Genomic DNA, 24,010 nt, shown 5'->3' with positions numbered 1-24,010 from the left:
ACAAGAGAGTATGTACAATTAAATGACTGCAAATGTGGGAAGCGCTTTGGAGAAGAAGAACACATGGGAGCACTGAAGGGGCATGGGTTTGGGAGGCTGAAGCTGAGATGTAAAGACTGAATACATATTAACTGGTTGAGGTCTGGGTTGAGGAACATCTCAGGCACAGAATGGTTCTTGCTCTTCTCATCGTCACTTTTTGCGCTGTAATGAAGCAGATTCTCCTACGGTTCAGCCAAGCCCACTGCTCATGAAGAATCATGGTGATTCTTCATTCTTAATGGGCTTTTGCCTTTTGACCATGCTGGTTTTGTGCCGTCAACCTATTTTGGAGCTCTGGAGGTCCCTGTTCCAGTTCTTAGACTAGGATTTAGTCTAGGAGCCAGTGGCAGGCTCTTAAAGTCTGATTTGTCCTCTGCTTTCTACCCTGTTACTCTTTCTTCCTTCCATTAACTCCATCAATCCCACAAGTGGGATTTAGGTCGAAAAGCACAGGCCAGCAGTGGGCATTTTATAGGGGATTTGTTGATATTGAATCTCATCCCCTAAACACCTGGATTCTATTGTCTGCAACCCCCCTCCTCATCCTAGTGACATCATGGTTTAAGGTGATTGAAAAATGCCTCTTCCCTAAAGGAAGTTGAGGTATTTTGCTTCGGATCATTAAAGGATATGCATATTAACTGTGAAGTTGCGTACTCTGTCATTGTTTCTTGTGTTTAGCGAGTGCTTTAAAGCTTAGATTTCTTGATTCAAGTTATTCCAAAATTTCCATTTTTATAACCAGCATTTGAGATTTATTAGTATATTGATATATACTATCACTACCACCATGTTTCCTGGTGATGTAAGGACATACAAGCTTGCAGATACATGTCAACAGAAATGATCTTACTGTACTTATACGGAGTAGCCAAAGTGTGCTCTCCTAACATTGGTTCTTTTTTTTTTTTAAAGCAATGTATTGTAACTGGGCCGCTGGTCAGACTATTTCTTATAGCCCGGCTCCTTATGGAACCATAACCAGTTCTGGGGCAGAGGGACAGAAAACACACAATTTCCTTCACATGATCTTTCCTTTTTTCTTTAAATATGTGTATTTATTAAAAGAACAAGAAGATGAAATAAAGACTAATGTATATGAAAACACATATTATAATGAAACTATAATAAATTGTAAAATACAGTATTAGCCAATAGTAGACCTATTTTAGCTTCCACCATTTTATTGTTCTAAATAGAGGATGACCATCTTATTTTAAAAATGGTTTATATTTGGGAGCCTGGGTGGCTCAGTCAGTTGAGCATCTGACTCTTGTTTTCAGCTCAGGTCATGATCTCATGCTTATGAGATGGAGCCCCACATTAGTCTCCTTGCTCAGAGGGGAGTCTGTTTGACCGTCTGTCCATCTCTCTCTCCATCCCTTCCCCCAGCTTGTGCTCTTTCTCTGTCACTCTCTAAAATAAACTAATCTTTTAAAAATGTTTTATGGGGGGGAGGGGGGTATGGAGAGGGTGGTGGGGTGATGGACATTGGGGAGGGTATGTGCTATGGTGAGTGCTGTGAAGTGTGTAAGCCTGATGATTCACAGACCTGTACCCCTGGGGCAAATAATATGTTATATATTAATAAAAAATTTTTTAATGTTTTATAACTAATTGTGGTAAAAGACGCATAAACCCTGCTTTTCAAAACTCAGAGTCTAATACCAATTGAACATCTTTCCATTCCCCTCTCCCTTCCTGCCCTGGCAGCCTCCATTCTACTTTGTCTCTATGAATTTGACTATTCTAGGCACCTCCTTTAAATGGAATCAAAAAGTATTTGTCTTTCTAGGACTGACTTAACTCACTTAGCATAATGTCTCCAAGGTTCACTCGTGTTGTAGCGTGCATCAGAATTCCCTTCCTTTTAAGGCTCAGTAATGTTCCAGTGTTTGCATGTGTCACATTTTGCTGATCTGTTCGTCTGTTGATGGACACTTGGGTTGATTTCACCTTTTGGCTCTTGTGTGTGAATGCTGTTGTTCTAAACATGGACACACAGATATTTCTTCAAGACCCTGCTTTCAGATCTTGGAAGAACTTATCGTATTGAGCCCCAACCTTAACACAGAGATAGGGACTCTTAACTATTTAAACAATGTGGGAGGGAAGGAAAGAGGGAAGAAAGGGGGGCAGTCATTCCAGAAATTGGGCAGATGGTAATCTGCCAGCCGTGTGAGGTTATCTAAGTCGGCTTCGGTGTTTTTCAAAGTGTTGTTCATGAATCAGCTGCATTAGAATCTCATGGAATCCTTGTTAAAAGTTTTGAGGTGCTTCACCAGAGTTCACAAGACTAAATGTCTTGTGAGACTCAAGAATTTGCATTTCTGGTGATTCTCATGCACACTGAAATGTGAGATGTACTGCCTCAGTGGCAGGGAAAGGTCTCAGAATTTTCCTCTTATTTCTGCATTTGAAGGCTCTTCTCCCTGCCACTTTCAGCCCCTGCTTTCCTTTGGCACGTGATCATCCCAGGCTATCCCGTGACACACTTATCATCCCAGGGTATCCCGTGACACACTTTCTTGCCCTCTCTGTCTATATATTGTAGCCCAGCTAAAAGTTTTATAAATATAACAAAGGATGTCCAGGCCTGAGTTTGCAACCTTAAACTTTGATCTGGGCCCTTTTTTATTCAAGGTGTTTTCTTCCTCAGTATACTAAGGGGCAATTCACTGTTGCTGTCTGTCTGCTTCAGTCTGGGGCCAGGGAGCAGGTTAGGACTTCCTCCCTTAGCCTTGTGGTGTCTAGGTTTACCTGAATTCTTAAAGGGACCACTTATCTTTTTCTTAAGTGAACATTTTAAATACGACACAGTGTATTGCAGCCCTCGGGACGGTAATTTTATACATTTATGCCGTATGACCAAACGACAAGTGTGACATCTTCAGTAAAACCAACCAGGTTCTTCAGCATTTTGAAATCAAACTCCTTGTCTTGATTAAGTTATCAGATCGCGCCCCCTATCATATCTGCTGTGTGTGGCTTTGCTTCTGATTGTGATCTGTGATTTGCAGGGGATTCTTTTTTTTTTTTTTTTTTTTTTTAAATATCAACTTTTCTTCAAATAATGTTGATGTGTTTTCAGAAATATTCTCTTCAAATGTCTGGGTAACACAAGAGTGTGTTTAATATTTGACTGCCATTAAAAGTAATACTAATGACATACTTTAAAAAAAAAATGAAAGGAGCTGTGGGTGGAGTGGAGGCAAACTGTGGTAAGGAAGTTTGGTTTTGTCATCGCTGGCCACCTTTTCACAGAGTGCTCCATACAAATTTCTATCCTTAAGTGATTGGGCACTCCCATAATTTTTAGGTTTTGGCTCATTTCTACAGCCAGTTTTTGTGACTGACTTTTGCTCAGTTGAAATCCCTTCTAGGAAAATGTAAATGACGCAAGGGTGGGGATAGGATTGCGCCAGTTTACGTGGTGCCCAGCATAATATGTGGTACATAGCAGGTATTTAACATAAATTTCCTGAATGAATGAAACTTAACTTGAAACTTCTATTTCATATACTGTGCTCATTTCTGCTAGAGATTTTCTTTGCAGTTTTCTACTACACTAACACCCCCCCCCTTTTTTTTTAAACTAATCTAAGAATTCAGGTTCAAGTGCAAGAGAAGCTTACGTACCTAATATCTCCGATGCTATGTTTGAAATACCCTTTTGATTTCACTTGTTTTTCTATGTTGAAAACTGACTGAGCAGAACTCTTGACACCAACCAGTAACTTCACAAGTGTATTCTGTTGGTTGGAAAGTAGATGACACTCCCAATGGTGAGTGATATGATGTCCATATCTCTCCCCCCAAGGCTGCATTATTAGTGATAGGTCGATGCCATCATTTTACCCACAACAGGCAGCACGTTTGAGTCTGTGTCTCAGGATACCAGATAACCTAGGAGAGTGAGCCTACTCTTTTCTCTTTACAAAGTTTGGCTTCAAGCCATACACACTGAAAATCCTTTTTGTGTCAGTGCTGTTTGTTTTCATAGAGCCTATAGAAGCTATTGTCCATGGAGGCTCAGAGCAGCCCTTTACGAAGCTTTCTTTCCCCAGCATTTTGGGATCCAGAGTCAGGAATGGTGAGCCGAATGTACTCTCACAGTATATAAGTTTACTCTGATTTAGGATAGATAGTAACAAAAATCCTCTGAAGAAGATTTGTACAGTGTGATGCAATAGTGTACAAAATTAATCGGGGGGGGTGTCTTTTGTGTTTCTCATCTTCCAGTCCAAAAGTAAGAATGCCTAGGTTTAAAGTATTGAAGCTCATAGTGTTAAAGCTGAATGGATGTTTTTGGTTGCTTTAAGATCTTCCAGAAAAATTATTACCCCTAGCTACAAAGTAACAATACTCAGAACTAAAGACATCCATGGACTCCTACGACAAGTTAATTAAGAGCGGGCCAGTAAGACTGATCAGTGGGTCTGACCTCATTTGGATTTGCTGATATTCCTACTTTCTTGAGTAAATGTGTTTTCACTGTTCATGTGCCCCTAAGCTTTTTCTTTTCTTTTCTTTCTTTCTTTTTTTTTTTTTTTTAATATATAATGTATTATTTGTTTCAGGGGTATAGGTCTGTGAATCATCAGTCTTACACAATTCACAGCACTCACCATAGCACACACCTCCGTGATGTCCATCACCCAGCCACCCTATCCCTCCCCCGGCAACCCTCAGTTTGTTTCCTGAGATTAAGAGTCTCTTATGGTTTGTCTCCCTCCACAGCCCCTAAGCTTTTAAAGGAGTAAGCAAGATTTTAGCTGTGCGATTTTAACAGCAGTCAGAAAATTAAAATCTAACATGATGTCTACCTAAAAGTTATATATCAATATGTATTAAAGTTAAGATCCACACTAATATAAAAAGTAGATTTTTTTCATATTTTAACATTCATTTATAATTCCTTTTTATAAGCCCTTGGTAAGTGTGTATATAGAACTTTCTTCTCCACCCCTCTCACCACACCCACCTCAGTCAAATCAACAGATGTCTATCAAGTAAGAGTTCACCTCATTGTCAGAACGATGCCATTGTGTTAGTTGTAGTCCATCCTTAGTGAATCTGGGTGTAATAATTTGGGGGGTACTAATCTAAGATAGTCTTGGTGTCATTTTAATTTGTTTTTCTTTCATCCCTAGTCAGCTTGAACCTTTCCCATTTTTGTTTGCTAACTTCATTCCTCCCTCCATGGCTTAGCTGTTCCTCTTGGCTCATTTTCTCATGGGGTTATAACAGTTGTCTTCAGAATCCTGACCTGACAGCAGTGGGCTCCTGGGCAGGACATGTCTTCAGCAGTTAGTACTTTTGCTTTTTGTCTCTTCTTCCTTTCTTCATTACAGTGGAAAACAGGGAGTAAAATGGATAGTATGGGAAACTGTGGAAGGGAAAACTAATCAGATCTGGAAGAGACCCCAGTGTAAAATGTATTAAGCTGAGTTAGATAACTTAAGTTTTGATAAGTAACGAGAAGCAGCGTGAGATTATGTAATGATTTGGCATTGTCGGCGGTGGGCTTGGACTCCAACAGCAGGCCTGCCATTCTTACGTAAATAAAATAAAGCCTACCTCACAACACTGCCAAGAGCACTAAATGAGATGACACACGAGGGCCTCTCCTGTCCTTTCTCCTTTGGGAGGGTATAGGCAACAACAGCCCGGTGACAAGGGCAGGAAGGCGGATGAAATCAGCACTAAGGATGAAACCTTTATCTTGCCCGAACTCCACCCTGTTCTTCCCCCCAGTTAGCATTTAACATGTTTTCTCATTCAGTCTTCATAGCAGCCTCATTATGTCTCATTATTCCCATTTTTCTGATGAGGAAATTGAGGCTCTGAGAAGTTAAGTACCTTGCCCAAGGTCATGGATTTGGTAAAGGATTTGAGCCGAGTTCTGTCAGATTCCAGAGCCATTCCCTTGCCACAGTGCCAGGCCGCCTTGTATAATGAGTGTGTGACTAAAGAATGAAAAGGAGTTAATGGACTGGTCATTCCACTGTTCTTTCCACTACTTCACTTGGTGAATGACTAATAAGCAAACACTCCCAGAGGGTATTTGCATTTTAAAAGAGGAGCTCATTAACCCTAATGAATCTCTAATTTGTGGAATATGTCGGGGAGATATTTCTGATCACTGGGGCTTTCTCCTGTGTCTTCAAGGTGCTGGCTCCCCTGTTCTCCTCCATAGATTATCACCTGTTCTGGAATCAGAATTATGTGTAGAATGCAGTCACATACTGATAGTTTGCCCCAAATGCCATTGAGTGAATTGACAGGGAGTTGTGAAAAGATCGCCAAAAGAAAATAAGTGTAGATTAGCACTGTGGAAAATGAATGTTTGAAAGCTGAATAACAAATGGGACAATTTTGAGGGTCTTCTGAAGAATCAAGTAAGAATGATATATTTTATAATCAATTTTTAACTTCAGAAACATTCTATCAGCATTTCTCACAGCGTGTTCATAGACCTCTGGAAGATGTTTAATGAATAATAGGTGAATAAAATGCTCCATAGTCAAATATATTGTGAAAAGGGGTTTTAAAGTTTTTCCTTCCTCCCTTCCTTTCTTTCCTTAGAGAGGACAGGGAGGGGCAGAAGGAGAGAGAGAGAGAGAGTGAGAGAGAGAAAATCCCAAGCAGGTTCCACACCCACCATGGAACCCAATGTGGGGCTCGATCTTACCACCCTGAGATCATGGCCTGAGCTAAAAATCAAGAGTCTTATGCTTAAGCAGCTGACCCACCCGCCCAGGCACCCCTAAAGTTTCTTTACTGAAGAATTTCTGAGAGCCTTTCACATGTTTAAGTAAATTGGAAATCAACTGGAAGGAAACACATGCTGCAGATTTTTCTCATACTTTTGACCATAGACATGTTTTTTTCCACGTGAACCCCTCAAAACTAGTGTTTTGTAGACCGCATTCTGAGATACTCAGTTTTATGTAATTCTTCTTTAGTTAAAGGAAATAAAACCGTTTTCTGTATTCACAGCTCTTCATATTTAGGTGGGCTCCAGACCTGTCCATATCAGCCCATTCCCAGTCCAGTTAGACCCTAGGGCCTTCCAATAGTAACACCTCTCTTCTCCAGATAAGATTTAATCAATTAGGGGGAAAAAAACCCAATCAAATAAAGACCAGATTCTCATTTTTACTACCTATTAAGCAGTAAAGAATGTGGCTTCCATCAAGGACCAAATGGCTTTCTGAATCCCAGAATTAGATTGAGCTTCCTCTAGTTACAGAATGCTGGGCTAGGGCAGGTTTTTCAGGGTGGGGAGAAGGTCCCTATAGAGGGTTAGAGCAGACAGAGCCATGTGCTGTCTATGGTCCTCCCATTCTCAAGAGAAGGGGAAGAAGTAGGGGTGAAACCACATGTGCAAGGCCCCCTAAATTACAAAGCCATGGATTAGGGAACAGAGAGAGGCCTGGGGTTAATGTTAGTAGAACTTCTCCACACTGAAGGAGGCCTAAGGAGTGAGGGCATTCCCTTACCCCCTCTCCTGCCAAAAAGTCTCCTCTGGGTAACCCGAATAGGTATTGGAGTTCCTTTCCCATCACTGAGGATTTCTCTCCTTTTCTCTATCTCTTATACTGAGTGTTCATCTTCACCACTATTCCTCTCTTCCCTTGACCCAATTCACCCAATAGATTAGGATCATAAGGATACCCTAATGACCACCCCTTGCTTATTTCCTCAAATAACTCAAATATAATTCAGCCTTTTATCCTAGAAAAGGCAGAATACATAGAGTCTCTAGAATAGGGATCAGAAGGGGCACCTGACTGGCTTAGTCAGTAGAGCATGCAACTCTTGATCTCAGAGTCATGAGTTTGAGCCCCACACTGGGCATAGTGATTATTTAGTAAAAAAAATAAAAATAAAATAAAATAAACAAATAGGAATCTGGAAACTACAGCCTGAAACATGTTTTTATAAATAAATGTTACTGGAACATAGCCACATTCATTGTTTTATGTATTGTTTGTGACTGTTCTCAGCCACAAAAGCAGAATTGAGAATTTTGTGACAGAAACTGAAGGGCCCATGAAGTCTAAAATATTAGCTATCTAGCACTATATTAGAAAAATTTACCAGTCCCTAATCTAGAATATAGAGGACTTTTGCTTCAGCTCTTCACATTCCGAAAGAGCTTCCTTAGTCTGTATATGTAGCCTTTATCATTTACTCTAAATAAAAACTTCATTTTAAACCAAGAAAATTACATGGTTGTAATGTAATAGGGGTTGTTGCCTTTTGTGAAGTTGTTTCTAGCCTTACAAACTTCTGGAAGAGTATCAAGGGGACTTCCTTCCCATCTTTTCTTTGAAAGATGGGAAGGAAGGACAGAGGCTTGCTCTGGTCAGAAGTATTTGGCATCATCAGTGGAAAGGGAAGAGAACAGATAATCTGTGGGGTTTATGGAAGAAAAGAGGAGTCCAGAGAACTTGTAGGTGCTGAGAGGGTTGGACCAACCCAAGATCCAGCATTTAGAGCTCCCTTTTGGATCCTTGGGCCCTTCTCTTCACCATTCTCTAATTCAGACTTGATTCCACCACCTTAGCCCACATCTACTGGAACCTTCCACCAGACCAGAGAGTCCCTGGAGATGTCAGAAGACTAGGTTGTGCTCCCACTGTGACTGCCTTCTACCTGGAAGACTTGGAGCAAGTCACTGAGTGTCTCTCCCCTGGGGGTTCTATTCTCCTTTTTAAACAGCTGATTTGCGAATGAGAATTTTTAATCTGTCCAGTATACAAAATCAGAGTTAATGATCATTTTGAGAACTAAAGTACCTTATTTCACATTTGTCACATGTGCTGTATTGTTGAAGTATCTACCTTTTGTGTGGATTATAAAAAATTGGAGATTACTTTCTTTACTAATGAAATTTACTAATGAGATTTCTTTACTAATGTTTCTCATGATAAAAAAATTCTTCGGTGGGAAGGAAAAAAACCTTCAAAAATTATATTTGATTGTGACCTGTTATTTTCTGTTTGTGATTTGTGCAGTTTTCATTTTGTGCCTTTGTTTATAGAGAATAATCTCGCAGATGGCATTTTTCCTTGTAATCAGTTATTGTCCTATCTGAGTCATCGCCAGACATGGCATTTCAGTAAATAGTGACTCTACAATTGCTTCCAGGCAGATGTGTTGTGTGATGTCAGGAACACCAGCTGATAACCTTTCTGGTTATTCAAGCAATAGGGAGAAATGGAGAAAGCTTCATACAGACACACAGCTTGAAGTCAGAAAATGGCAAAGTAAGAGCTGACTTGGTGTTGAACGATTTTAGCCAAGTACAGTGTTTGTGAGACTATGGGATAGAGCAATAATCACTTGAGAAGATAAAACTCTTGAGTAAATGACCTTGTATTCTGATGTGAGCATTGGGCATGAGTCGTTAAAGGCACTCTGACTTCAGGGTATAAAGACTTGCATTACCTGGGCTCCTTTGGCTGCTCTGGCCTCAGGCTGTTAGCCAACCCAGCCAAACTCCCTGGGCGTCGGTTTTGCCAGCTGTAAGCTGGGGGTGATGATCTTGTCCCTCACTTTAAGAGAGAAGAGAGAGTTCTGAAAAGAGGGCTCTCCCAGATATGCCAATAAATGGACAGTTTAAATGAGCAATTCCAAAATCAGTCAAAATAGTTTGACATACTAGGTTACAGGAGTAGTTTTGTGTAAATTTTTCACTTGAACAGTTATTAACTTTATTATCCTATAAACCTAACCTAAGAGTTCCTGATGCTGTTGCCTTGGTTTGATTTTTTTTTCATTATAAATAATCATTAACTGCTTTTAAAATGTAAGAAGTCATGCCACAATCATGGATCCCAAGAATAAATACACCTTAGTAGTACTTAATATAGTTGCCTTTTAAGTTTAACAAATATGTTTTAGAAGGACATCAACTGTATGCTCAAATGCAGCTTTTATGACATACCATTTAATATTTTAATCTCAGTTTTATGGACTAGAAAGTATAAAGAGAGTTCACTTATTTATTCAGCTAGTATTTATTGAACACTTATTATGTGGTAGGTCTTGCCCAACGATAAGAATGTTGTACGTAGCTGAGAACAGAGCTTATAAGCCAGAAAATGCAGAAAATGATTGATGTGCTTGCATTGTATTTTTTTTAAATTTTTTTCAAGATTTATATATTTATTTTAGAGAGAGCAGGGGAGGGTCGGAGAAAGAGGGGGAGAGAGAATCTTAAGCAGGAGCCACACCGGCCAGGAACCTGACACAGGGCTCAATCTCATAACCCTGAGATCATGCCCCAAGCCAAAAAAGCACGAGTCAGACCCTTAACCAACTGAGCCACCAAGGCATCCCATAATTCTAAATGATTTTAGAATTTAACAGTTTTATTTAATTCCTTAAAATTTCAATGAGACCCTTCCTTGATTATCTCCAATGGTATGCTAAACTTCTGTGTTTCATTAAAAAAAAAAAAAAAAAGTTAAGCTCAGCCAGGACTTGCATACTTTGTTATCTCCAATCAGGACTTAGGGCCTTCCTTATTAACAAATTCCTACTCTTTGGTGTTGGCCAAGTCATCATCCATGAATTTTGTAATCTTCCCTGTTGTGGACATTCCTGAGCTGGCTTAATTTTACAGGAAGTGTAGTTTACAAATTACTAAATCAACCTCTGATTAATTGTTTCTTTACCTACCATGTGTTAATCACAGATCATTAGTGATAGTTAATAAATTAAAATGGGCCATTAATTAATTATGCTTAAACTTACCCTATGTCCTTGGAACCAGCGTGGTTACCAACTTCATTTAGTGATATAACCCACCCAGGCATCAGTCTTAGGAGTCAAAGTATTAACCAAAGGCTAATTTATGAATTTGTTCATTGTTCTCCCCTTCTGTAAAGATTGTTTGACATTTGGTTAACTATTGCATGCAAATATACATATCTACTCTGAGGCAAATCTACAGACCTACAACTAAACACTTATAATGAGTAAGCCTTGTTAAAAAAAAAAAAACTAATTTGGAGGAGAGTTATTCATATTATAAAGACTTTTAAATTGAAAATAATTTTCCTTGTCTTCCTTAAATCCTAAGCTTTCCTAGTTTACTTGAAATATGACTCGATTTACAAAATAAGAATTTTTTCAGAGTAAACCTCTATTAAAGCATCTGGGTTGAGGTGGTGTGTGTATGTGTGTGTGTGTGTGTGTGTGTGTGTGTGTGTGTGTGTGTATGTACATATGATTCCTGGAACATGTATAAAATGATCATTCTTAGAAATTAACTTACTTTGTAACAAAGAAAATAGTAGTTGCTTCCATAATATGAAACATACAGGAACAAAAGATATTTTAAATAAACAGAAGACAATTTGGCCTCAAGGATATGGTAAAGGTTTTGTTGTGTTTTTGTTTTTTGCTTTCCAGGGGATACAACAGGTGAGCAAAGAAAGGCAGCAGAAGGTAAAACTTCAGAGGCCGAAGGCAGCCAACCTTTGGAGGTAAGTGAAACTCAGTAAGTCTTTTTGGGGTGAAGCTAATAAGTCAGTATGATTATATATTCGTCTTAGGATAAATAGTAACTTCCACTCTTGCTTATGTAGAAAGATGCCTAGGACAAAGAAGGCAGGTGATCTGCTGGAAGTCAGGCAGCAGTAGAGGGAGTGGTTTTGCCAGGGCTAAGCTTTTCCTAATGCTGGAAATGGAAACTTCCAGTTGAAAAAAGAGGAAAAGAGCACTTAAGTTAAAACGTTTGACTATTTTTGAGTGGCCATTTTCTAATACATTGGAGTAAATAGATAATAAATGAAGCTATAGAGAAGGGTTTGAAAATAACCTATTCAGAACCGTATTCCTGTTTCCAGCATCAAAGTATACTCCTTGACATTATTCGGTAGAAGGACTAGAACATTTGTTCTTTTCCGTGTGAGAAATGATTTCTTCCTTGTGGGTGCTTCAAAATGTAATTCACAGGGGCACCTGGGTGGCTCAGTGGGTTAAAGCCTCTGCCTTCGGCTCAGGTCGTGATCCCGGGGTCCTGGGATCGAGCCCCGCATCAGGCTCTCTGCTCAGCGGGGAGCCTGCTTCCACCTCTCTCTCTGCCCGCCTCTCTGCCTACTTGCGATCTCTGTCAAATAAATAAATAAAATCTTAAATATATATATATTAAAAAATTTTTTTTAAAATGTAATTCACATACTGCCACATACTATATAGAAACATACTAACATCATTTAATCACTAAAACAATCATTTTTAAGATTGGGGGGAACATTAATTATTAGGTGATACAAGAGAATTTTGGAACTTTCTCCATGGTGACACACCCCTACTTGTATTCGTCTTGTAGCACAGGGAGGGTACCGCTGCATACAACTAGAGAGAAGTCCGGGACCTGTCCTATTTTATCACTGGAGCCCTAAAGCCTAGCGCAGAATAGGCTGTTGAAAAGTTTGTTCAATGAATGGATGAATACAGTCATGATCAGTTGAGATTGATCTTATCCCGTCTCATAGTTTTAAGTTCTGGGAAGAGGCCAAGGACTCCCCAAGTACATCTCCATGAGACCTCCCCCCTGATCTCTGGACTGTACCCAACTGCCCACATGCCATTTCACAGACAAGCTTCCAGGCAGTTCAGCCATTACATAACAGAAGAAGACTGGTTGATTCCCAGCCCCCAAAGCCCTGAAGGTTCTCTCTGCTCAGGTTTCCACCATCTCTCTGTAACAGCACCACACCTTCTACAGAGTTGTTTAGAATCAAATTGTATATAGTTGTTTAGCCTCAGGTGTCCCAACTCCTCTCTTCCTCACATTCCACATAGAGCCCATCCCTAAGCCCTGTCCGGTTCCTCTATATCTGGAATCTGCCTCCCTCTCAGCACCAGCACTGGTAGAACCCTAGACTAAGTCACCACCCTCAGTCCTGTCCTTCTCCCTTAAATCCATTCTCCACACAGGAGACCAAAATATGAATGAGATCACATCATTCCTTGGCTGAAAATCTGCCTGTTGGCCCACAGTAACTAGAATAAATGCTCTCCCGTCTCCTTTCTCTCCACACCCCAAGCCCCAACTCCACCTCCCGTTCTGTCCCTTGGTCACGTTAAGCTCCTTCCCACCTCAGCCTTTGCATTTGCTCTCCCTTGGTCACCGGAGGGTCATTCAGGTCTTCTTTCAAATGTCACTTTTCATGACTGCCTCAGCTAAAGTGTCTCTTCCCCTGGTCACTGTCACATAAACCTGTTTTATTCCTTCCATCAAGTTTATTCTCAGATTACTCATTTGTTTACTATCTGCCTCCGTGACTAGAACAAAAACAGGCTCTCTGGGCCTAGAAAAGTGTCTGGTATGTGGGAGGTGCTCAATAAATACGTGTTAGTGATAATCAGGATTTCCTGTAATGTCACCATCCGTCTGCCAAGTTAAAGGCCTCAGCATGTCATTTGGACTCCTTCTCCTCAATCTTTTTATCAAGTCTACCAAGTCTTATTGATTCTATCTCAACAAATATCTTCCAAGTCTGGTTCTCATTCTCCAGTGAGGTCTTCATCTGCTCACGAGACTGTTTTTAAATGAGCAGTTTCTTTCCCAGATCCTTTTCTGAAAACCAGCAGCAGGTTTTGTGATGTCGGCCCCCCAAATACCTTGAAACCTGCAGCATAAACCTTAAAACCAAAATGCTATCCAAACGGCACCTCCTTTGTGAAATCTTTTCCCTGTGCTCCCAGCCAGAGATAGCCCCAGTGTCCTTGTACTACTTGTCTTGTCTTTATGACTTCACCAAAGTGTGAGTTCCTGGAAGGTGGAGCCTACAGCTTCATGAACTAGCTTCAGCCACTAATATCCTGTCAGATGCATGTGGTGTGATAGAGATGCCCTGTCAATAATTCCGGGATGGATAAATGAACAGATAAGCAGTCTTCTGCAAATGCAGTCTTGGGAGTCTCTTCATTTAATCCTATTTTTATTTTATTTTATTATTTGTTAACATATAATGTATTATTAGCCCCAGGGGTACAGGTCTGTGAATCATCAGGCTTACATACTTCACAGCACTCACCATAGCACATACCCTCACCGATGTCCATAACCCAACCACCCTCTCCCTACCCCCCTACCCCCAGCAACCCCCAGTTTGTTTTGTGAAATTAAGAATCTCTTATGGTTTCTCTCCCTCCCAATCCCATCTTGTTTCATTTTTTTCCTTCCATACCCCCCAAACCCCCCACATTGCCTCTCAAATTCTTCATATCAGGGAGATCGTATGATAGTTGTCTTTCTCTAATTGACTTATTTTGCTCAGCATGATACCCTCTAGTTTCATCCACGTCATTGCAAAAGGCACGATTTCATTTCTTTTGATGGTTGCATAGTATTCCATTGAATATATATACCACATCTTCTTTATCCATTCATCTGTTGACAGACATCTAGGTTCTTTCGACTGTTTGGCTATTTTGGACGTTGCTGCTGTAAACGTTCAGGTGCACATGCCCCTTCAGATCACTACATTTGTATCTTTAGGGTAAATACCCAGTAGTGTGCTAATCCTATTTTTCCCCGTCCACTATAAACACGTAGTTCTCACCCCTTTACCGCTATGAAAAGAAAAAGCTTTCTTATTTCTTAGGGGGTACCCATAAAAATCTATTAATTTACATTATTTTTGATACTCCTACTACATTACCAAGGAAAAGTATAATGATTTTAGTTAGTTTAGGAAAAAACAAACGATAGCTGTGCCTGGGTGGCTTAGTCAGTTAAACATCAGCCTTCTGCTCAGGTCATGATTCCAGGGTTCTGGGATTGAGGCCTGCACCAGGCTCCCTGCTCACTGGAGCCTGCTTCTCCCACTCCTGCTGCTGCTGCTCTCTCTCTGTCAAATAAATCAGTAAAATTTTTTTTAAAAGATAGATGTCTGATTAAGAAAGTGTAAATACTGTACCAAGCAGGAAAGATTCCCACTATTTTTTTAGTGGCTGTACTAGAAATGTTGAAATATTATTTATAATGAGAATATGCTTGGTAAATTAGCTATAGAAGCAGAAATTCGCAATCTATTCATGGAAAAATTAGAAAGTACCACAAATCACTGTAATATAAAATGGAATAAATAAGTTCCTTAAACTCCATAACTACAAAGATAAGTGAGATTTCAGTGAAGAAAGAGGTGTCATTAGGGAGGGAGAATGTAGAGAGGCCTCAGGCAATAGGTGAGCTTCAGACCATGAAAGAATTTGTCTCAGCATTTACACAATTAATTCCTGCATGATAAATCCCTGTGAAATTCCGTAATGAAATCCTTCAATAAGAACATTAAAAAAAAAAAAAAAAACTTGGGGGGGAAAAAAGAACATTTTAGAAATACAGGGGCAAATCATGGTATGAACTGACTTTCCACACAGGAGTCTGAATGATAGATGATAAAGGGTTAAGAAACGAATGTGGCTCAGCCTATGCCACACTGCAGTTTTGATGGCGGTTAAAATATTTTAAGTAGCCTGTGATATTTTTCCTTACACTTCATAGCCCAAGTATACTTAAAACATGTGTTCCGTCTCCAAATAGAGCTCTCACCCGACATCATGGAAATTCTAGCATCTAGACAGAATATAATGTGCAAAAAAGAGAACTAGTTTGGACATCAAATAAGTTCATTTTTACAGAGGGTGGATTATGAGATACCTTTACAGGTTTACACAGATGACTGTGAAAGGCAGCATATTTATTTGTATTACGTTATCAGTGGGACTTTTTACTTTGTGAACTGAAAGTAATATGGCATTCATTTCAGAAAAACGTAATTTCTCAGTGTACTTGTCTTCTTTAGTCCCCCTCCCTAAATATTTTAGGGTTACTCTCAGTGATGACTTTGAATGGTTGCCACTGTTTCTACCTTGGTGTTCCCTCTGTATGATCCCAGAGCATCCTCACCTCAAATAGGATAACTTAAGGAAATACTGAACCATCTAATCATCAAATGTGGTTAATCTCACGTTGTGTTTCAGTCAGTTTAAAGAGTAGTTTTTAACCACTAAAGAGTAGTTTTAACTGGTAGTTTTTAAAAGAATTCATCATGTTTTCGGTATGTAGAGCATGAGCCCCTCTAAGCCTATGTTTGGCCTTACTGAAATGAAAATCATTAGACTCTAGTACTTGGGGAAAGCGTTATAATTTGGAACTAATTCCAGTTGGAGGATTATCCATCTCCTTCTGTTCTTTCTTTTTTTCTTGTTGCCTTTCTGGGTGAATTTTGGTCATGAGTCATAATAATGTTGCCGCTACTTACCGCCTTCTGCCAGTCTAGGAGCCTGTTACTTACAGCTCAGGGGAATAAACTCACAGATTCATGGGGGACCCACTTTGAGTTTTTGCCATTATAACTACTCTTTTGAGGGAAATAAACATTACAAGTAAGCAGGTAATTAGTCATTATTTTCAAATCATCAGTCATGGCAAGCGTTTTGTATTGTGAAAACTGGAACCCATATTAGCGGCTAATTTACTGGTGGGCCTATTCTTTTTTGGTTTTGTAGGTATATTTCAAGAGCTATGAATATGTAAATTTCAGGTTCTTTAATTATATCCAATTTTGGTGGCTATTAGTAGATTTTAGTAGATACTTATAGATTAAGTGTGTATTGAATTTAAATTTATTTGTACTACAAAAATTATTTTTAAATTTGCATTTAGTTTCTGTTTCCAAGACTGAGGAATATGTTTATTTAGTTCACTTACTGGCCTAAAGATAACAAAACACAAAAACAAGCCAATAAAAATCTCCCCACAAAACCACAATTCTATTTATATATTTGTCTTGAGTGACAACTAATTCACATATGCATATGGAGACACATATAAAATAATAACTAACAGATGGTATAGCTGCAAAGTAGGATTTATAAAGATTATTATCAGCTGGTGGTATTGAGATACTACTGTGGTTATGCTGACAGAAGACACAAAAATTATTTATAATAATAAACTGTGACACTAATATCCCCCCAACTTCTGTTAACCAAAGTAGCTTATTGCATATTGAATATAAATTTCTTAATGACGACCTAAACAAACGTACAGCCAATTTGTGCTAGGAAATTTAATAGACAGCAATTGCCAGACAGTAATTGAGGTAGCAACAACAAAATGCTTGCTAAAAATTATTAAGTGCAGAATACTAGAATCCCTGGAATGTGAAGTAAATATTTGGGGGATTTTATTCAGCTCATTTCAGGCATATTTCTCAATGTAGTATACTGGGTTTTTTTTAACTCACGTATTTGAAAATAGATGAGTTACCTGTGGAATTCACATGTCAGTAATTTAGGAAACAAAAGATTTTTTGTTTGTTTCTTTTGAAAGGCATGGAATGCACATATTCACGAAACATGTCCACTTTTCTTCTAATGTGTTTTTGCACTTCCCTTAAGTCTTTTAACAGAGTGGAGGAGCCTTCAGACTCTGTAGGGATTAATTTCCTTGTGTTTATTTCAGATAGTCATTAAAATGGATGAAAATATCCTTGAGCTTTGTGAATTCCATACAATAAAGTCTTTGGTTACCATTTCTTAAAAGGGGAATAAGATGATCTCAATAAAGACTGGGTTCTGCGTAGAAAAGAATTGAGGTTCTGTGGTGCAGGGAAAAGGGAACTAGAGGGAGTGATTTTCAAGAAGAGTGTTAAGAATTGTGAACATTCCTTTACCGGGTGTCAGGATTTCGGCTTTAAGAATTTTCTAGTATAACATAGCATCTAAGTTTATTTATTTAAAGTATTGGTGTTATAAAGATGATTATGAAACTTGTTTATTCTCACAAGATAGTCATAGTCCAAATACAGCTATAATGGGTATTGATATTGAAGGCCGTTTAAATTGGTACAACCATTTTTGGAAAGCATTTTGGCAGTAAATATCAAGAGCCATAAAGACGTTAATATATTTTGACAGTAATTCCACTTCTAGGATTCTATTTTAAGAAAATAATCTTTTCAGTCCCCAAGAAGTTCTACATGCAAAGAAAAAAAAGATGGAAGTTCATTCAAGGGACTATTTTTCCATTTTCCTAAATGCAATTTATGATTAGTTTTCAATCAAATATGAAAACTCTTGGTTTCATAATTTTAGTTAAAAATATGAGGCCCAAATTGTATATACCATATTGTTGCTCTGTAAAAACTGTGCAGAAAAAGATGATGGGGTCCATAAAAGCAGAAAGGGTAGTTACCTTTGGGATGAGAGCTGTGTAGGTTAACTCATTCTTTCCAGTGTTCTTATTTTACGATTTGTCTGTAATGAGTGTATCTTATATTTTAAATGTTAGTGAGGTCAGTGATGAGGAAATGATGTATTCACTCAAGCGCAGATTTTGCTTAATAGAAGAACTATTTCCTATGGCAGTAAAAACAATGGAGCGGATTATTGAGGGTGACCCTTAGGAGATATGTTGGGATGTTTCTGCCTTGGCTCATTTAGGTTTAAGATCCCTTAATGAGTTGATCACAGAGCACCCACCACATCTGATCACGATTTGTCAAAACATCTGTCCTCTCACCCAGGGGCCTTTCCAGCAGGGAGAAGAGTGAGGTGACTTGGAGGTTATTCTTCACATCTCATTGGAAATCACACGGCCCAAACTTTTCTCATTGATCAACCTGTCAATGTCATTGGATCAGCTATAAAGTCATATTTCCCCCACAAAATATGTTGTGGGCTTTCAGTTTAAATGTGTATTTGTCTAAAAGCCGTGCTTTTTTCCTTTATACTGTGATGTTGAGACACTTAGTTGAACTTAATTAATTTCTCCCTTTATAATAATTAGTTGATGAGAATGTAATTTTATCAAATGAGTGTAAGGATCTTTGTTGTTTGTTTCCCCTAATATAAAACCTTTTCAAATTTCTGATTTACTGGGAAATGAAGCACAGTTGGATTATGTCATTTAAATGGTAGATTTAATTCTTTAATGTATTTATCCTCCTTATACAAGATACCTTTTGAGAAGAAGATTTTATAGAATGCATTTCTCCCTTACTTTCATTTGAATTATTGCACAATATAGTAGGAAGTACATTTTGGAGGACTCCCCTGCTCGCCAAATGTAACATCTGAGACCAGTTGCCAAGGTTCTTTTCAAGTTCAGTTCTCAGTCAGTGAGATAGGTGTAGGTGGGTTAGATACGGGATCTGAGATTTTTTTTTCTTGCCAAGAAATCCTGGCTCTTGACCTCTTTGGAAAGTGAATTGAGATTGTGCCACCAAATGCCAACCTTTATATCACTACCGTGATGGTGATGAGGAGGCAGTGATGGACGGTAAGGTGAGAGTCTGCTGTGTATTGAAGACTTTAGGCATTGATTAGTCAAGCTTTTATGCTTGTTAAAAAGGAGTGGACCAGCAGCCCTTGCTGGTAAATTGTCAGACTGCAGAAACTACTTCCAAATATCCTACTCTTGCTTATAACGTCTGTCTTGGGCCACTGGTAAAGAACAATTAAAACACTTTACTATTCCTGCAGATCTGTAAACATTTGACATTTATATTTGACAGACTTGCCTAGGTCGTTGATTACCCAAAACACTGGCAAGATGAATTAATTTGAGGCTTGCTTATCAGAGTTTGTAAAGACCTTCTCTGTAACTTCAGTTTTGTATGTTTTTGTTACCACTCCATCTTTGTTCTAATTTCATTTTCACTGGAAAAACTTATAATTGAAAGGTCATAATTCCGGTGTTTACCGGTTTCTACTGGGGTTTACTAGCACACTGAAACATAATGTTCATTCATCCTAGTCAGTAAGGCCAAACTATGTGAGGTGTAGGAGAGCTGCCCCTGTTTCCATCCAAAATGCACATATGGTGTGGGGAAGCCAGTAATGTGAGTTTTACGCAATGTTTCTGCTCATGTACACAGTCTGTTGCTCAGAACCAATTATTCCTTGCCAGAAACCCGCTAACCTGCTGCTTTTGTAGCTCTGCTTGATGAAGCTAGGTAGCTTAAATTGACCACAATGATATTTATTTAACTTCAGCAATCTTAGTTTGTTAAAGTTATACAACTTTAACCACCTGCCTCATCTGCTGATTTATTGCAGTTGATTGCAATTAGAATCCGAGAACTGGAACCTTGTTACCGCATTGCTGGAGCTGCATTAGAGCCAATGTGTGTTTATTATATATGTGTAGGCGGAGGAGCCCAAATGTGGAAATACTAGCTTTTTGCTTAGCAAATCTAGTTTTCAATCTCCAAATTAGAGACTATTATTTTTAAAAGTAAATTGGATCTTCTGTTTATATTTTGGTAGTCATTTTGTTGTCATTTTTCCAGTTTTCCCACTTTTATAGTTTTAAAAACCACAAAATCAGCAGGGTGAGAGGTCCATGTTGGGAGAACAACTGTTCTCTATTTCCCATAGCCATCTTTTTTCTAATCCCCTGTTTTTTAATTAGTAACAAATGGTCCTTATTTTTTTCCTCCTTCGGTTCATGTTACAGTCGTAACTTCTTGTGACTACGTACAGAGTTTAAATTAAAGCACAGCCGCATTTATGTTGTCTCCACACAACTAGAGTTTGGTTTTTTTGAGAAACGGTTCATCTGACTCTTTTGTAATGGAAAAGTAGCATGCAGATAGGTGTTTGGTCTCATTGGCAGTTTCTGAATATTCCACTTTGTACCTTACTGAGGATTCTTGGTGTGAATCTGCTTATGAGGGTAAGAATACATAAAAAATCATTACACTGTAGTGAAGCTCAGCTAAATTTATGTTGATTTTTGCATTGCTTTCCAGATCTGGCAGGCACTGTTCCCTACATGTGTCTTTTTCTTTTTAATGAACCTCTGTGTTCTTCTACCCTGTTCAATAATTAACATTAATTTCCACCCATTCAAGGACTGTTTAATGTCCACTTTGGGGATGTCATAGCCTTAGGAACATGCCTTTCACACATTGCCTTTAAAATTAGTTAAGAAATCATTATGGGTGTGAATTCATAAATCCTCTCTACTGCCCATTATATAATAGAGAGTATATGTACTAGAACCTCCTAATGTAAAAGCCAAAAGCCCTAATTTTTTTTTAAAGTAATAGCAACCCATATTTTCTCTGCCTTTTTATGCCACTTGGAGAAGGAGAAAAGACTGGCATATACTCTCCCTGAGAGCACAGTGATAGTAGACTGAAGTATCGTTTACATAGTAATAAAAAGTCCATAAAAACTTTCTCAGAACTTCTGAACTGAGAAGAGTGTGTGAACTGTTGCATAATCCTGCTTTTTTTTTTAATTTATTATGTTAGTCACCATAAAAATACATCATTAGTTTTTGATGCAGTGTTCCAAGATTCGTTGTTTATGTACAACACCCAGTGCTCCCTGCAATCTGTGCCCTCCTTAATACCCACCACGAGGCTCACCCATCCCCCCATCCTCCTCCCTTCTAAAACCCTCAGTTTGTTTCTGAGTCCACAGTCTCTCATGGTTCATCTCCCCCTCCGATTTCCCCCAATTCACTTTTCCTTTCTTTCTCCTGAAGTCCTCCATGTTGCAAAATCCTACTTCTTAAGCTGGTTTTGGTTGAAGACTAATTGCCAGAACATGCTATTTGTTCACCTAGGTGTTTGGGGATTCGTTACTAGATCCAGCCGGTCCCACCAGAGTGTGTTTCTATCTCCTTGGCTTAGTGCTGCACAGATTGCCTGCCCTGAATGGTTTTTCAGCTTGACTGAGTAACTCTGTGAGAAATTGTTGTGTGGAATACACTCTGACATTTATTCGGAGGGAATTACTAAGACATTGTCTACTACATGACACGGTCTCCCCCATGTCAAATCCCACTCAGGTCTTCTGGTTTCTTATTGCCTTTGTATGAATTGAAAATAGTTCGGTTCTCCTGAGGTGTTAGTATTCCCTTTATCTCAGGGCCATCGTGAATTCTGTATTTCATCATTTTTTCTGTTTTCCTTTGGCAGGAGGAGGCTCAGATCTAGATGTACAGCTCAGTTTTAGTAATTATTTAGCATCCTGTAGAATATGTATTTGCATACTTCATTTTCCTCTTTTCTTTGCTCCTGTATTTTTCCTGTACATGATTTTTAAATCTATTGTGACTCTTGTTAGCTGCTTCAGATTCAGTGTAGACACGAAAGGGTTACAATTCGTACACATTTGTACACATATATTTATGTAGTACTTATATAAAGTAAGTCTCTATTTCATGTGTGCTTTTTATTTTACTAGGTTATAAGAGATACATACAAAGTAGGTTATAAGATATATATGTGTGTATGTATACACACACATATGCAATTTTGATTTTTCTTTCATTCCTCCTTTTTTTAAAAAAAAATGTGATAAAATTATACATGAGGTTTTTTTTTCTGTGAGAATCTGTGGACATGGGGCACCTTACTTAACGCCTCTCCCATGTCTCAGGCTCATACCCTGATCTCCAGTCAGTGTGGTTTCTTCAGGGTTGTTGTTGACTGGAGGATGGGGCAAAAGGAACCTCCTTTCCAGATTATCAACTTTGTCCAGCTGCTTCCAGGCATAGTGTTCCTTAGGCTCCTGTAACTTGCGTGGCTCGCTCCATCAACCACTCTTTAGCCTCTTTCTACACACACTCTTTTTTAAATGCTCTTAGACGGCTTACTAGTTGGATTTTTAGATATAAGTATGGAAGATGTAGGAAAAATGACTGCCTGATTTGGAGACACTGTCTTGAGAGTCATGATTTCTCACAGTGGTGAATCCACCGATCCCTGCAGGAGCACGGAGCATGGCCAGAGCATGAATGCCATCACCAGACAGACTTGGAGCTCGGGTCGTGGCTTCCCCATGTATCAGCAGGGTGCCTTTGATCATACTTAGCATCTTAGATCCTCCGGTCCCCTTGCCATAAAATGTGAACGGAAGTACTTAGCTTGCAGGGTGACTATAAGACTTAAAGAGTCAATATGTAATTTTTATTTGAATGTCTATATACACAATGTCTGACATATACTGGACACTCAATAAATGTTTGTTTCTTTTTCAGCTGGAAGAAAATCATGGTTAATGCCTTGAAAATCATACTAAAGTAGGTCTGAAGGGATTAAGTCAGGAATTGTGCTCAGATGAAAGTTTTAAATACCTGAAAGGAAACAGCGTAAATTAGGGCTTTCTTTGTCCCATGTGTTGAAAAAATGTCTTGGAATGTGGTGGAAGCATTGTTTCAGGAACGCACTTTTGTCAAGACTGATGTCCTATGAATCTTGATCTTTTCCTCATAGTTTGCAAGGTGGCCACTGTAGCTCTACCCATCATACCCAGTTTCCAGGAAGTTGAAAAAAGGAAGGAAAGTGAAGGGAGAATGAAAGTACCTGTGACCAGAAACATTTCAAAACCTCTCTAGCAGAGATCTATTGGCCCTAATGTATCACATGGCTACCCCTAGCAGCAATGGAGCTTGGGAACTGTTTTTCACTTGGTACTTTGCTACACCCAGCAAAATCAGCATTCATTAATGAAGAGGAAAGGAAAGCTGAATATTGGATGGACTGCAAAAGTCTCTGACACAGTTATGATCCTATTTTGCCTTTAGAAGCTTCCTTTTTCTAACGGCAGTGTGGATGAGTGTGGGAAGTAGAGAGAAATACCCATTGGTGATAACTAGACTCTCTTTGGAGGCAGGAGGTCTTTGAGTAGTCAAAGGGGATGGGAAATAGAGAAGGATATTTCCTTTATTCTTATCTTTTGAATCTATGACAAGTTGGGCATGGTGCTAATAGGAGGTTTACATATATCATCTCACCAATTTTTACAGATGAGGTAGGCTATACTATCTTTTATTGAGGAAGCAACCAAGTCTTAAGAATATCCATTTCCCGGGCGCCTCGGTGGCTCAGTGGGTTAAGCCGCTGCCTTCGGCTCAGGGTCCTGGGATCGAGTCCCGCATCGGGCTCTCTGCTCAGCAGGGAGCCTGCTTCCT

The 24,010-nt window shown here is 39.0% G+C and overlaps 1 protein-coding gene and 1 long non-coding RNA gene across 4 annotated transcripts in view; one reads left to right on the top strand and one right to left on the bottom strand.

Moving 5' to 3' along the window:
• The window catches only part of LOC132015920 (uncharacterized), a 178,263-nt gene that overhangs the window by 4,418 nt on the left and 149,835 nt on the right, over nt 1–24,010 (bottom strand). The window lies entirely within an intron of this gene.
• The window catches only part of UMAD1 (UBAP1-MVB12-associated (UMA) domain containing 1), a 217,526-nt gene that overhangs the window by 134,041 nt on the left and 59,475 nt on the right, over nt 1–24,010 (top strand). The window contains exon 3 of the mRNA XM_059396796.1: nt 11,473–11,546. Coding sequence (XP_059252779.1) covers nt 11,473–11,546 — 74 coding nt within the window. The remainder of the gene's footprint in view (nt 1–11,472; nt 11,547–24,010) is intronic.

This window comes from Mustela nigripes, chromosome 4, assembly GCF_022355385.1.
Source record: "Mustela nigripes isolate SB6536 chromosome 4, MUSNIG.SB6536, whole genome shotgun sequence".
Taxonomy (NCBI): domain Eukaryota; kingdom Metazoa; phylum Chordata; class Mammalia; order Carnivora; family Mustelidae; genus Mustela; species Mustela nigripes.
Note: the sequence above shows the minus strand (reverse complement) of the source record. Positions and strands in the feature narration are given on the sequence as shown.